At 61.2% G+C, this 15,528-nt stretch overlaps 1 protein-coding gene across 1 annotated transcript in view; it reads right to left on the reverse strand.

The window, feature by feature from the left end:
* Positions 1-9,646, reverse strand: part of STXBP2 (syntaxin binding protein 2) — a 32,011-nt gene extending 22,365 nt beyond the window's left edge. Inside the window, exon 1 of the mRNA XM_075902177.1 lies at positions 9,493-9,646. Within this exon, the coding sequence (XP_075758292.1) occupies positions 9,493-9,529 (37 nt within the window). The 5' untranslated portion in view covers positions 9,530-9,646. The remainder of the gene's footprint in view (positions 1-9,492) is intronic.
* Positions 9,647-15,528: the final 5,882 nt, after the last annotated feature.

The following is a 15,528-nucleotide window of genomic DNA, read 5'->3' on the forward strand; positions in this document are numbered from 1 at the left end:
CTACACAAACGTCCCAGAGCTGCGACCTCCCTGCCCCGCCGGGATGGCAGGGGCTGTGCTCAGTGCCCCCATGGGATCCAGACGGACTTCCTGGTACCCTGATGCCGGAGCTAGAGGCCCTGAATCCCTGGACACAAGGCAGAAGAGCGAGGCGGGGGGGGGAGGGGGGTGTCACTCAGGGTGTCTCACCAAGCCCCTGGAAGGAATAGGACCCATTTTTCCAGATAGGGAAACTGAGGCTGGGGTGGAGACTCCCTGAGGCCACAGAGAGGCAGTATAACCATTCTGCTTCCATTAAGACCATTTGCTGTCCCCTCCAAAATCTCCAGGGAGCTCCCAAGAGGTGACAAGAGGGCAGAACAGTGACAAGAGGGCAGAACTCACCAAGAACTATGGCCTAGGCTGAATGTCTGCTGACCAGTCCTGCCCTGCTGAGCCGGCCAGGCCTCTAGGGGAAGCACAGGCGCTCGCAGGCACTCCCCAAGACGGGTGCGGGACTCGCACAGTCCTCGCCACAGCCCAGTGGGGGATACAAAAGCAGGGACTCAACCACCAACTCCAGGGTAACAACCGCACTTCCGAATGCCATGGCCACGAAGCATAAAGAGCAGCATCTGATTCCCCTTGACCCCCGCGCCCGTGAGAGGCGCCCTGGAAGACACAGACAGTCACTTGCTAAACCCCAATGTCCCTTTCCACAGCCACCAGACCCCAGAATCACCCTCGGCTTGGTCTGAATGCAGCCAGCTCTGGGGAGGAGAGCTGCCGCCAGCTAGCTCTGCAGTAGGACAGTCCAGGACAGAGGTTTCAGAGCATGCTGCTGCTGGTTGCTGTTGTTGCCCTGCAGCCACTGGCCGAACGGGTTCATTCTCAGCGAGTGCCTGGGGCAGCTGGCACTTGGGGCATGCCAAGCCCTGGCACCAAGGCCGGCACACGTGTCAGGCCATGCAGACGCTGTGCACGGAAGAGCGAAGCTGCTAATGCACTAATGGCCTTGGCACAGTGCTGGGCCAGGGAATTAGAAACCAGCCCTGCTGCCCTGCCATCAGCCTGGCTCACCGAACCCTGCACGTGCCTAGCAGGTGCCCCGCACTGGTCCCGGGAGGCAGAATGACACCCCATCTAGCCTGGCCTCCCAGATTGCCCCAGAACCCGCAAACCCAACTGAAGGGTTATGGCCCTGATGCCCTGCCCTGGGGCTGAGCCACCCGGGCAAAGCCAAGGGCCAGACGAGATTTCCCTGGCCAGACTCCCAGCCGCCCTGCACGGAGCTGGATCGGGAATCCACTCTGCAGCGGAAGGCCATGGAGTACCAGCCTGGTGCCCGCTATCCACTGAGCATGGGCAATGCCTGGCAACCTGCCTGCACCCCACCCTGGGCGGTGCCGAGGGGCCTTCAGGCCAAGGGAGTCCAGCTTGGCTGCCCTGCTGCTCAACAGAGGCTGTTGCCTGTCAAAGCCACCAAACTGCCCCCAGCAAAGCCTCCGCCAGGCCAGATCCACGTGCAGGGCAGGCTCCCAGGCCTGCTCTCCACGGAGGCAGCCCCCAGCTCCTGGGCCAGCCGGGCCCCCAGCTCAGAGACCAGCATGGCCAGAAGAGGCACAAGGCTTAAAAGCACTTAGTGAGTAAAGAGCCTAAGTCATTTAGGAGCCTCAACCTATGGGATTTAGGCTCCTGCCTCACTTGGGGGATTTTGTGACGACTCAGACCCCCCCACCCAATTCACAATCGGGCACGGCGCAGTTACGGACATGGAGCCCCTCGCCCACGGCGTCTCCCGTGCAAACTGCGCGGACACCCAACGCCTCAGGGTCCCAGACACCGCCTCACTCTTCCGGGGGGTGCTCCGAGCAGCACAGACCCACCAGGCAGCGCACGTGTACACCCATCCCCAGGCAGGACTGGCCGGGAGCCCGTTCCGTCGCACTCCCTGCTGAGGTGGCCTGCACAGCAGCCGGCTTGGGAAGGGGGTAACTGCGTCAAGGGCCAGGGCACCCCATGGCCTGGGCCCAGGGTCCCTAGTAAAACCGGCAGCCCCGGGTTGGGGTCCATGGGCGACAGGCCCCAGGGCGCTTTCCACCATGAGGGAGGGGCCGGTCCCAGCCCAAGGACCTGCTGCCCCACGAATCAGAGACCATCCCAACCCCCCTCCCGTTTCCTGCTGTAGGAGCCAGGCGCACTCCTGCGACCGGCCGTCTCCCATGGAGACACAGCCTAGAGCGGGCAGCCAACAAGCCCCCGCTCAGCTCCCCCCAGGGAGACAGCGAGAGGATGAGCCTCCGGAGCCAGATGAGGGAAGACCAGACGTGCCACAGGAGCCCCTCTCTGCTGGGGACCGGCCTGAGCCCTGGCAAGCTCCTCTCCTAGCAGCTGGCCTGAGCGGAGCCCAGCCCAGCCCAGCCCAGCCCCCGGAGCGCACAGGGGAAGGGGGGGGGGGGCGGGAGGGGCAGAGAATGGGACATGGTGAGACAAGGCAGCGGCAGCAGGAAAGAGCCGACCCGACAGGGCAACAGACTCCGGAAGGGCCCGCTCGGACCGAGCAGGCCACACTGCTGGCCCAGGGCTGTTGCAGGGGAGGAGGAACCCCAGCAGGGACGCAGCGGGGCCGCTCGTGGGGCAGGAGACCGGCTCCTCAAATGCACCAACAGCTGATCTGCCAGGTTTCTGCATCAATTCCAGCTCCCTCTCTCTTCCGGGGCAGCAGGCTTCCCTCTATGGCGCTGTCCCTGAGCCCCACCCAGATGCTATCTGGGGTTCTCATCAAAGCCAAGGGAAGGGGAGCCGCAGCCCAACCGTGGGCATACACACCACTGCAGCTTGGCAGAGGGGCCCAGAACTGTCCCCTGGGCCCCCGGCTCACTAGCGGGTCAGGGTGACACACACGGAGCCGGTGGGCACGCTGCTCCCCTCCCCCACCCACCTGCGCTGCAGCTGGTGTAATTGGACAATTTCCACCCCCAGACACCAGCCCAGCCTAGCAGCTCTGCTCTCATTCCGACTGTTCGCACGTTACACTCGCCCCAACACCCTCTCCATGGCTCGGCCAGCAGGGAACAGCCCGAAGAGATCTCCCCAGCCAGCCCCACGCTGGAACCTCCCGTCTCCTCACGGGCTTTAGTGGCAATGAACACCTGTCAGGCGCGGTTTGGTCTCCCGCAGGGAGAACGGTGGCAGGGGGTACCAAGGAGGGGTTTGCTTTGGTGGGGTTGTGGTTTTTTAAAAGCACTTGCTTCTGTGTTTACTTTGGACTAGGCCAGTGGGGCAGAGGAGGGCACTTGGAGCAGGAGCTAGGGATGTTTGGGATGGTCCTTGGTCATGTGGCAGGCAGTTCCCCAGACTAAGACCAGCCCCTGAGGATGCTTCCATATCCTGTACAGACCAGCTTCACTCCTATGGCAAGCAGTGCTCTCTGGCTAGCTCTCCTCTGCCAGTCTGCCAAGAGCCTCCTTGCCCACGGCTCCCAGAGAATGCCTGTGGCGTTCCCAGAGTGGCCATGCCAAGGCTGGCTGCGGACAGACAGCTTGCCCCTTGTCCTGCCGTGTGTTGCTCTGCACACTCAACACCAGCTGCCTGCCACCACAGCACACTGACAGCTGATAGCACATATCCTGTTAACGCTCTCCCATCTTATCTCCCTGACTCTGCTCAGGCCATCCCAGTCACGCACCAGGGCTGGGGCCAGGACGCCCCTTTCAGGTCTCTCTAGACATTGCATGTTCCCTCAGCCCTTTCCAGCTACAGATTAATGGCAGAGGCACTAACCAGCAACTCGGAGGCCTAATCTCCGCTTCAGCACATGCAGCCCACCCTGAGAAGTGCACTGCCCTTGTGACAATGGGGAAACTGAGGCACAGAGTTAGGACTTGCCCCCGGGCACCGGCAGAGCTGGGAGAGAGCCTCAAGAGCTTTAGCATGAGGATCTGCCTTGCAGAACAGGTGTAGAAGAGGCAGCCGGTCACTGGGTGCTGGGATGTGAAATGTTAACATGCCCCTGGGTGATGCTAACCCATTCCGGATAACCACCAAGCGGTGGGGGTTGGGGCAGTCCCTGCAGCTGAGCTCCCATCAGGCTGCCGCCTGCTCCACCCAGCGTGGAGGGCAGCCCACGTCTCCTGCTCCCTGGAGGAAACAGCCACCCCTCACGGCACACTGCCGCCTTTCTGCAGGGCAGCAGCCAGAGAGCCTCAGCTCCCCTCAGCCCAGGCTGGATTCGCTGCCTGCCAGGCCTGGCGGCCTCCCCTGGGGCTGCAGACAGCCTGCTCGGCGGCTTCCGAGCTGAGCTCAACCCCAGTGTCACGACAATGCAGCCAAGCCGGACCCGGCTCCCAGCCCCGAGCTCGGGTAGAAAGCGCGCTCCGGACTCACTCCATTCCCTTCCCCCTTCGCCACACCCACTCGGAGCGAATGCACCGGAGCCCCGGGCTCCTTTGCGAATTACACAGGGACACTGGCCTGCCACAGCCTCCTGACTCCACAGCCCCAGTTCCTGGCTATGCAGGCTGCCCCGTCCTACAATCCTCTTAAAAAACTGATCAGGTTCCGCTGCAGAGCCCTAGTGCGCCTGTCGGGGGCTGGGCCAGGCCCTCCCTGCCTGGTCACTAGAAACCTGCTCCCCAGTGCCAGTCTCACATTACCCCCACTGCTTCCTGGGCCGCCATGGTCCAGCAGCCTCCCTCTGCCTGCCTTGGTGTCCACCTGCAGTGCATTCCCCCATCCCCGATGTTTAGCATTCCCTGTGCTAAATGTAATATCCAGGGTCCCTCAGACGCCTCCGCTGCTCCCAGCCTCCCGTCTCCGCCCCGGCTCCAGGGAACACGCTCCGGGGAGGTCTCTCCAGTACCAAGGCCCTGCCCTGTCCTCAGGCTGTGCTGCATGAACCCAGGATGGCTTTCCTCGGTCTGGCTCCTCCCACCCTGGGCTTCCCCAACCCCAGCTGTGCAGCGAGGGGAACTCCAGCCCTGGCCTGCTGACAGCCTGCTCCGAGGAGTCACGTCGCCCTCGGCCAGCGTCTGGCTACCGATGTTCTGCCCTGGGCAGACACCCAGCCCTGGCTCTGGATGCAGGGTCCAGCGCTGCTGGCAGCTCGCCGCCGGGCAGGGGGGAGAGGGTGCGGGAATTGCCCCAGGGCCCAGTGATCCCTGCGACAGTGGCTGGAACCTCAAGCCTTTACATTGGTGCTGGAGCACTGCACTGGGTGCTTTGCGTGGCTCTGTGGGCTGGGGGGAGGGGTCTTAGGGCTGGCTGGCCCCCAGGCCTGCTCCTTCCTGGGTGCAGAGCCACCCCCACCCCCACGCACATTGCCTGGGCACCCACAGCAGCTGTTGGCCCTGCTGATTGATGGGAATCCCAGACTCCCGTCCGAGCCTACTGGGAACAGCAGTAGGGATGGGACAACACTGGTGCCTGTGATGTACTGGAATCTCAGTGGCCCAGAATGGAAACAGGCCGTACAGCTGACCCTGCCCTGACTGCGGATTTCTCTCCTTGCCAGGCTGAGCAGCCTCTAGCCACATGTAATTCACCCCAAAGCGTCTCTCATCCCGGTTGCTCCTCTCTGGAGCAGAAAAGGTGGAGCCAGAGTGTGACAGCGCAGAAATCCGAGGCCTGGAAGCTCAGATCAATAGAATACTTGCACAGCGCAAGCCCAGCCACACCGTTCCATGCAGAGCCGGGGTTTGGTTTGTTCCCTCCAAACTCCCTCAGCATCCCTCCTCCCCTTTGCGACCTGGTTCTGATCCCAGCTGCTGCAAGCAAACCCTGCTGCATCTGCAAGTGATGGAATTTTCCAAAGGCGGGAACAAACAACTGGAAAAGCAAAGCTATTTTCCCAGCTCCCCAAGAATCGCAGCGCCGTCCCCAACTGAGAACGTAAAGTTACAGCCCAGGCTTGTTAGTCGAGACCTACGTATGCTGCACGGGCAACTTTACAAACTGCACATTCAGTTTTCTCCTACTGAAGTCTGCCTCTTAGCCATGGACCTCACTGATTTACTGAACATCAACGCGTCTGGTACTAAGCCCTCACTGATCTACCGAATGTCAATGCTTCTGGTACTAAGCCCTCCTTTCTCTCCAGAAGCATTGAAGTTAGAGTGCACCCAAGGAGGACGTGGGGAACGATTTGCAGTTAGCTATTGTTAGACAAGCCTTTAAAACCTCAATGCCCAGGCTACCAGAAGTAATAAGCACTTTAGTCATCAGTGGCAGGGGTCAGCTGGCTAAGTGCACTCATGAACGGTGTCACTCACGCAGCAGACTCTGTAACAGATTCATTAAAATATCTTATTTATAACCCTTTAGAAATGGAGTCCTATGACGAAGGGTGACCCATTTCCCTGTAACCAGTTACAAAGAAGCAGCAAATTATCCCATGCGTAATTGTGATGCTGCGCAGGATCAGCCTTACAGGGACCAGTAACGCTGAACCTGACTGCATCCCATCACTTACAAGAGCGGTCACCAACCAGCAGATCGGGATCTCCCGGTAGATCTTTGAGCCTCTGCCAGGGGATCCTGACTGGTTTGGCCAAGAGGCTGTCAAGTGCCAACACTTCAGCTGCCCCTTCCACCACTGCTGCACATCACCTGTCCCCCTCAGGAGCCTCCTGCTTGCTGTGCAGGGCAGGGGAGGGAGAGGAGGGTGCTGATGTCAAGATGCCCCCTCTCCCACTCTGTATCCTATCTCCACAGAGCAGAGAGGGGGCAAAACAGGTCTTGGGAGGGAGTTTGCTGGCTGCTTTGGGGAGTGGTGCAGGGCCAGGGCAGGGGTGAGCCTGCCTTAGCATCATTGCACCACCACCTAGAAGCCACCTGAGGTAAGCAGTGTCCAGCTGGAGCCCACATCCCAAAACCCTACCCCGTCATGATCCTTATGCCTGCGTTTTGTGAGCAGAGCTCAAAGCACAACCACCTCCACCCAGCACAGGACAAAATCTCACAGAGCACTGCAGAGCAGATAGGACTGAGGCAGCTGGAAGAGGGTAAGCGTGCCCTGTTGTGAGGACTGGCTGGTGTGACCCTCAGATCTCAGAGACCATGGGTTCAACTCCCTTGGGCAAGTTGCTGAATCTCTCCATGCCTCAATGGGCCCTTTGCACAAAGGGGCTAATAGCTGGGAGTGGCGAGGCTAAAAACACTGAAGCGTGTGAGATGCTCAAATTAGGGATGTTACATTTAGATTCATTGGTTAATTGAATAGTTGATTAATCAGGAAGGGCACCTTCACCTCTGAAGTGTAGCAACAACCCCAGGGCTGTCGCTACATTCCAAAGGGGAAAGGACTGTGGGGAGCACAGGACCAGTGGGGGGATTCAAACAGTCCCCCGCCAGCCCCATGCTCCCCACAGCATTTCAAAGCGACAGCACGGCATGGAGCCCAGGGTCAGCTACAGACTCTGAGTCCCCCACTGACCCTGGGCTCCATGCAGTGCTGCTGCTTTGAAACGCTGCGGGGAACCCAGCATCAGGCTCCCCAGGGATTTTAAAGCAGCAGTAGCATGGAGCCTGGACTCCGCCGGGAATTGACCCCTGGGCTCCACACTGTGCTGCCTCTTTGAAGTGGCCCCTCCCCTTGCTGCCTCTGTCTGATGGGGGGAGAGCGACTCCCCGACTAGCCTGTCCACTATCTGATAAGCACTAAGCAAACGTGGGGAGCCGACTAGTCGCTCCGTCCCTGGCCCAGACCCCGCAGGGATGGGCCCAGACCCCAGGCTCAGAGGCCTGCACCAAGGGCCCAGGAGCGGTTCAGTGCGGGGCCCTGCCCAGCCGCTGCCGAGAGCCCTGCGCTCCAAGGCCGGCCATGAGACTGTCAGAGGCGGAGGAGAAGGGAGGCCTGAGGCAGGAAGTGCCCCGGGTGGGGGGCAAAGCCCGGGCCCTGCGCGGGGCTCGGGGGAGGTGCCGCCCGGTACTCGGCCAGACGGGGGGGGGGGGGCGGGGGGAGGTGCCGCCCGGTACTCGGCCAGACGGGGGGGAGGTGCCGCCCGGTACTCGGCCAGACGGCGGGGGGGGGGGCGGGGGGAGGTGCCGCCCGGTACTCGGCCAGACGGCGGGGGGGGGGGGGCGGGGGGAGGTGCCGCCCGGTACTCGGCCAGACGGCGGGGGGGGGGGGCGGGGGGAGGTGCCGCCGGTACTCGGCCAGACGGCGGGGAGGGGGGGGCGGGGGGAGGTGCCGCCCGGTACTCGGCAGACGGCGGGGGAGGGGGGGGCGGGGGGAGGTGCCGCCCGGTACTCGGCCAGACGGCGGGGGGGGGGCGGGGGCGGGGGGAGGTGCCGCCCGGTACTCGGCCAGACGGCGGGGGGGGGCGGGGGGAGGTGCCGCCCGGTACTCGGCCAGACGGCGGGGGGGGGCGGGGGCGGGGGGAGGTGCCGCCCGGTACTCGGCCAGACGGCGGGGGGGGGCGGGGGCGGGGGGAGGTGCCGCCCGGTACTCGGCCAGACGGCGGGGGGGGGCGGGGGGCGGGGGGAGGTGCCGCCCGGTACTCGGCCAGACGGCGGGGGGGGGCGGGGGCGGGGGGAGGTGCCGCCCGGTACTCGGCCAGACGGCGGGGGGGGGCGGGGGCGGGGGGAGGTGCCGCCCGGTACTCGGCCAGACGGCGGGGGGGGGGGGGGGCGGGGGGAGGTGCCGCCCGGTACTCGGCCAGACGGCGGGGGGGGGGGGGGGGGGCGGGGGGAGGTGCCGCCCGGTACTCGGCCAGACGGCGGGGGGGGGGGGGGGGCGGTGCCGCCCGGTACTCGGCAGAAGGCGGGGGAGGGGGGGGGGCGGGGGGAGGTGCCGCCCGGTACTCGGCCAGACGGCGGGGGAGGGGGGGGCGGGGGGAGGTGCCCGCCCGGTACTCGGCCAGACGGCGGGGGAGGGGGGGGCGGGGGGGAGGTGCCGCCCGGTACTCGGCCAGACGGCGGGGGAGGGGGGGGGGCGGGGGGAGGTGCCGCCCGGTACTCGGCCAGACCGGGCGGGGGGGGGCGGGGGGAGGTGCCGCCCGGTACTCGGCCAGACCGGGGGGGGGGGCGGGGGGAGGTGCCGCCCGGTACTCGGCCAGACCGGGGGGGGGGGGGCGGGGGGAGGTGCCGCCCGGTACTCGGCCAGACCGGGGGGGGGGGCGGGGGGAGGTGCCGCCCGGTACTCTCGGCCAGACCGGGGGGGGGGGCGGGGGGGAGGTGCCGCCCGGTACTCGGCCAGACCGGGGGGGGGGGGCGGGGGGAGGTGCCGCCCGGTACTCGGCCAGACGGGGGGGGGGGTCTCAGGCAGGTTTGGCCACGACGGGCTCCCCCCCCGCCCCGCGATGCTGGGGTGACGCAGGGACGGCGCCGAGGAGCCCGGAGACACCCCGATGGCCAGAGACCCCCCCCAGCGCTGGGGGCGGGGCAGACCGCTCCTCCCCCACCCGCGGTAGGGCGGGGGGGTTCCCTGCTCCGACTGACTCCGCCGCCCCCCGAGGTCACAGGCCCCTCCCCCACCAGGCCCCGCTCGGCTCAGAGCCCTCCCCCCGCACTCACTCTCGCCCACCACCGCCTTCAGCCCGGACGGGGCCATCTCCGGCTGCTGCTGCGCGGGGCCGCCGCCGCTTCCGGTTCTGGCTCGCGCCCCGCCCGCCGAGCCTGGGGCCACACGGGGCCCCGCCCACTCACGGACCCTGGGGCCACGCCCCCTTCGCGCCCCGCCCGCCCTCGGACCCTGGGGACACGCCCCGTCCGCGCCCCGCCCACTCATAGAACCTGGGGACACGCCCCCTCCGCGCCCCGCCCCGCCCTCGGAACCTGGGGCACGCCCGTCCGCGCCCCGCCCACTCATAGAACCTGGGGACACGCCCCCTCCGCGCCCCGCCCGCCCTCGGAACCTGGGGACACGCCCCCTCCGCGCTCTGCCGTCCAGCCTACAGACATGCCCCCTCCGCGGGAGGGTTCTGCCCTGCCCCATCCGGACCTGCCCTCTCCCCGCCCTGTGGCGCTGGCCGTGGCCCCTGGCCCCCAGTGGCTGTTTTCACTGTAGCCCAGCTGGGCTGATGGCCCTTCGGGCTCTGTGGGGCAGCGACGGCTGAACGCCGCAGCCCCCCGCATGCCACTGCGGGGCTGGACACTCACGGCAGCTCCCCACTGCACGCCCGCCCTGGTCACGTAGGTTGCAGGGGTGGCAGGGTTAAAGCATGGATTCCTGTCAGGGCCCCCCACCGAGCCCCAAGTCCCCCTCCAACCAGCCTCCCCCACCTTTACCTAAGCTCTCTCCAACCTCCACTCAGCCCCCCCTTATGGACCTCTCGCCCCCCACTTCCACCCAGGAACCCCTCAGCTAGGCCTTGCCTCCCCCAACCGGTCTTACCCCTTCAGCAGCCCCCCCCCTGCCTCCCACCTCAGTTAGGCCCCCCACCTACAACCAGCCTCCCTCACACCCTTGCTGAGTCCCTTGCCCCCTCAACTGGGCCCCTCGCCCCCACAGTTCTAACCAGGGGACTCTAGCCAGGTTCCCTGCCTCCCTCTTTCAAGCCAACCACTCAGCCCCTCATCTTCAACTCCAACTAGCTCTCATCCCCCAGGCTGTTCCCCCTCCTACTCCAGCCCTGTGCCAGGTTCCTTGCTCCCTTCACACTGGTCAGAGCTCTATGGATTCGGGTCGTCTCCACTCCCATCAGCCTTTCCTGGCAGCACTCCAGTTTCTGAGCTCAGGGCTCAGCTGGGTGCATGGCCTGGCCTATGCAAAGACACGCTGGTGCGACCCTTCCATAGCGAGGCTCCAAGCGCCTTGGCCGTTGTTTCTAGCCCAAGAAAATCCCAGGAGCATTGAAACCATCAACCATACATAACCCTGCCAGCCAGGCCCCTGCAGGCCAGCCAGCCCTTCCCCTGGTGCGGGGCCCGGCCTCACCCCTGCACTACCTCCCCAATCGCCTAATGAGACCTGCAGTGGCCACTGGCAATGCACTGCCCAGTGTCTTGCTGGGCAAGACGGCTGCTGGAGCTGCATGGTGGCAGCTGATGCAGGTACCTCTCTGAGGGCTGATGCACATCCTACACCTACATGGATCTCTACCTTGGGCTGGCCCCGGCAGACTTGAAAACCATGGGTTCTGGTTTGGTGCATGTGTCCCCTGGGACCAACTTAAGGGTAACAACCTGCTACGCATTTGCAGCCAAGCGATCTGCTCTGCTGGCTGGAAAGGGAGAGGCCTGGGTCTCTGGTGCTGAAGGGCCTACATTGGATCCACACATGGCTCAGGCATTACCTTGCCTCTTGCTCCTTCTTTGCAGCAGGGGAGGCGCTAAGGCCACCCTGAGCTCCATGCACTCCTGGTTACATTTCCTTGCAGGCATTCAACCCCGGTGGCCAGAGTCTGCAGGTCACCTTCCTCGGGCACAGGGTATCACCATCCCTGGGTATCACAGCCTGGCATGTACGTCTGCATCCAGCCACCAGAGGGCACCCAGTGGCAACAGAACTTCTCCATTGAGGGCCCCATGAGCCAAGCCAAGTGGCAGGCTGCAAAGCAGCTTCAAGCAGGTCACTGGAGCCCTGTGCAGGTGCAGATTCTGCATCCGCATCTGTATCCGCAAACATAAGCCGCAGATCTCCGCCTCCACCTGCGGAGATAAAGCGGACCGCCGCGGATGTGCTAGGGTCCAGATACAAGATTTGTATCCGCAAAAACGCGCCGCAGATCTCCACCTCCACCTCCTCAGACGTGGATACCCACGGAGATAAAGTGCAGATCTGCAGACGTGCAGGGCGCTACAGGGCTTTATGCTGGAGTTCACACAATGTACAGGGCTGTGAGCCTGGTCTCCTGGGGTCTATCACAATGGGAAAGGAGTGGAGTCTAATGGTTAGAGCGGGGGGGGGGGGCAGGGAGGAGCTTGGCATCAGAAGTGGTTCTATCCCCAGGTGCAGGAGTGGAGTGAGCTAAGCTGGGTTGGCGTTGTGGGTGAGCATAGGTAACTTGTGGTAGCATTTGGGTAGTGCACTATGCCCCTGCCTGAATGGGGTGTCCCCACATGCACCCAGCCATCTGAGGGCCCTCCATGCACACCCTCCCCTGCAAGTACCAGTCACCCCTGTGCGTGAGGGGGGTTGGGAATCAGGACTCCTGGGTTCTATTCTGACTTCAAGAGGAGTAGGGTCTAGTGGGCATCAGGACTCCCCAGTTCTAGCCCAGGCTGTACAATCGATTCCTGTTGTGGCTTGGTTCGTTCTGCCCTGTCCACTTGTGACGTGGAGCGTGGAGACCTGCCCAGCCCTTCCCTTCCTGTGAGTGCTGCAGTAATGAATGGCTCTAAAGCCCAGGTCCTAGAGCCAAGTGTCCAGCTGCGGGGAGAAGGAATTTATCCCTCAGGCTGTGACTGGCTCCCTGCCCCATCCCTCCTGCAGTCACTGGGAACTAATCTGCAGCGATTTAAAGGGCCCAGGACTCTGGTGGCTGCTGCAGTGGCAGTGGCCGGGATCGCTGGGCCCCAGGGCAGTTACCCCCTTTACTCACCTAGCAGGGGCCTGTGTGCTGGTGTAATTGTGCCCCCTAGGACTGTTCACATTCCCAGCAAAACACCCCATGTTCCCTAAGCCCCACCTCTAATCCCCCGCTTTTGCAGCTGGCCACTGAGTCTGCTCCCGTAGGGCCATAGGGAAGGTCACATCCAAACACTTTTTGTGGCATTCAATTGCTCAACGTGATTATTGTCTAGTTTACCCCATTCCACTCGCCCCATGGACCCCCCAGTGGCTCCTTTCTTGTTACTCCCATGGGACGCATGGGCGCCAGGAGCTGCCTTCCCGTTCCATGATGCCCCGGGGAGCTGTTCCACGGCCGTAGCCCTCCCGGGAGGAATGTGATTTTCCATGCAGACAGTGAGGAGAGACACCGGCTAGCTCCAGGATTTCAAGTTCCCGCATTACCACTGCTAGTGGAGCATTTTGTATCCCCTCTTCCCTCCCCCCGCGTAGCCTTCTGACTCAGACGCTAACCCTCATGCCATCACAAGATTTCCTGTCCGCTGAGTTAACCACAGGCTCACCCCTCCACCCTAGCTACACCCGGCCACAACTGCAGGCAATTGCCGAGCCAGCGGTTCATTAACTTGCTGTGTTTCACGTTGTGGCTTATCAGTTGCTTAGTTACCCAGCTGTCCCCCATGTTCCATACACCCAAACCTGCTGCCCACCCAGCCCTTTGCTGGCGACAATTCCACCTGTGTCCTCTCACCCACCCAGTCAATTGTCGCTTCAACCCTGCTGTAGGGGCGGCAGGAGGGATGCATATGGCCGCATGTACTACCCCGGGGACGGACTGAAAGGCGCCCCATAAAAGTGCTGGTTGCATCCGCTCCCACTGTGGCCCCCACATGTTCGTCTGCCAGGGAATACTTCCGACTCCAGGCTGTGCCCATCTCACATCTGGATTTTCCTGGCTTGGCGTCCATACGACCTGGAAGGTTACATTCTGCAAAACGCTTAAATTGCTATGTACCCAGCATCCCCGAGGAGATTTCCTGCCCAGTGTGACACGGACATAACTGCACACACAGGGATTTTCCCTGTGGTAACGTCACACTCTATAACCCCATAGAACCGTATTTCTCAAACTGTGGGTCCTGACCCCCTGAGGGGTCGTGAGCAACTTAGAGGGGGGTTACAAGCAACTTAGAGGAGGGTCGCGGTACCACAAAGTTTGAGAACCCCTTCCATAGAAGGTTCATACACCCCGGAACAAGGGTGGTGGATAAAGGTACGACTAGCGGAGGCAAGCCCTCAACCCCACCCTCAGCCCTGCTCCTTCTTCCCAGGCCACGCCCCTGCCTCACAGGAAGGTGGGGCAGTGCACTGCCCCAGCCTCCCCGGCCCCAGAGCACAGGGAGGGGGAGGCGCTCGGGAGCAGCAACACTCTGGCCCCAATATTCTTTTTCTGCTGTTCCCAGCTGCTATTTAGTACAAGGAAATATCCACCATTTCTCCTCGTTCTTCTGGTTCTGACTGCCCCAGCCATAGCCACGTCCTCTGGTCCTTGTTTAAAAAGATAGTAAACTTTCTAAAAACATGGACGTATCCAACTGATTAAAAGCTAAACACCAAAGTCAGATCCCCCTAGATGCCTATGTCTGGCTAAAGGGTCTCTCTGCACCCTTACCTTACCTTACCTTACCTTAATGTGGATAAGTGTAAAGTAATGCACATCGGGGAAAAATAACCTCAACTATACATACAGTATGATGGGGGCTAATTTGGCTACGACAAATCAGGAAAGAGATCTTGGGAGTTATCATGGATAGTTCTCTGAAAACTTCCACACAGTGTGCAGCAGCGGTCAAAAAAGCAAATAGAATGCTAGGAATTATTAAGACAGGGATAGAAAATAAGACACAGAATATCTTACTGCTCCTGTATAAAACTATGGTACGCCCACATCTTGAATACTGTGTACAGATGTGGTCTCCTCACCTCAAAAAAGATATTTTGGCCTTGGAAAGGGTTCAGAAAAGGGCAACTAAAATGATTAGGGGTTTGGAGTTCCATATGAAGAGAGGTTAAAGCGACTGGGACTTTTCAGTTTAGAAAAGAGGAGACTGAGGGGGGATATGATAGAGGTATATAAAATCATGAGTGGTGTGGAGAGAGCGGATAAAGAAAAGTTATTTATTAGTTCCCATAATAGAAGAACTAGAGGACACCAAATGAAATTAATGGGTAGCAGGTTTAAAACTAATAAAAGAAAGTTCTTCACACAGGGTGTAGTCAACCTGTGGAACTCCTTGCCAGAGGAGGCTGTGAAGGCTAGGACTATAACAGAGTTTAAAGAGAAGCTAGATAATTTCCTGGAGGTTAGGTTCATAAAAGGCTATTAGCCAGGGGATAGAAATGGTGTCCCTGGCCTCTGTTTGTCAGAGGCTGGAGAGGGATGGCAGGAGACAAATCACTTGATCATTGTCTTCGGTCCACCCTCTCTGGGGCACCTGGTGCTGGCCACTGTCGGTAGACAGGATACTGGGCTAGATGGACCTTTGGTCTGACCCAGTATGGCCGTTCTTATGTTCTTATGTACTTTGAAATGTATGCAATTTGTGCTGTGCCAACCGCGTAGCTTATTTCAAGGAAATTTTGAAATAGCTGATTTCAAAATTTGGCGCTATTTGTACACGCCATGATCAACGAACATTTTATTAATGAAAACCCACTTCCCCATGAACAACAAATGTTTTATTTATGGAAAGCACTGGTGTGGACAGCACTTCTCTGACCCTTCAGTGGGAGTGGCTTTATTTTTGTTGCTGGGAGAGCACTCAGGCAGCGTGAATGAGTCCGGCTGCAGTGGCATAGTCACATTGTTGCAAGGTGCATTGTGTAGCTATATATTTATTTATTTATTTATTCAGTTATTTAAAATATTTCCCCCACCTCTCTATTTAAAATAGTCAAGGCGGCTTACACCATTTTAAAAGCACAAATATATAGAGATACAAGCAGCCCCCGACTTGCAACGTGATTGATTCCTGGGGAAGCATCGCAAGTCGGAGGCATTGTAACTCGAACCCCCATTACGATAAGTGCCATGTGCC

The sequence above is a fragment of the Pelodiscus sinensis genome, chromosome 19 (assembly GCF_049634645.1).
Source record: "Pelodiscus sinensis isolate JC-2024 chromosome 19, ASM4963464v1, whole genome shotgun sequence".
Classification (NCBI taxonomy): domain Eukaryota; kingdom Metazoa; phylum Chordata; order Testudines; family Trionychidae; genus Pelodiscus; species Pelodiscus sinensis.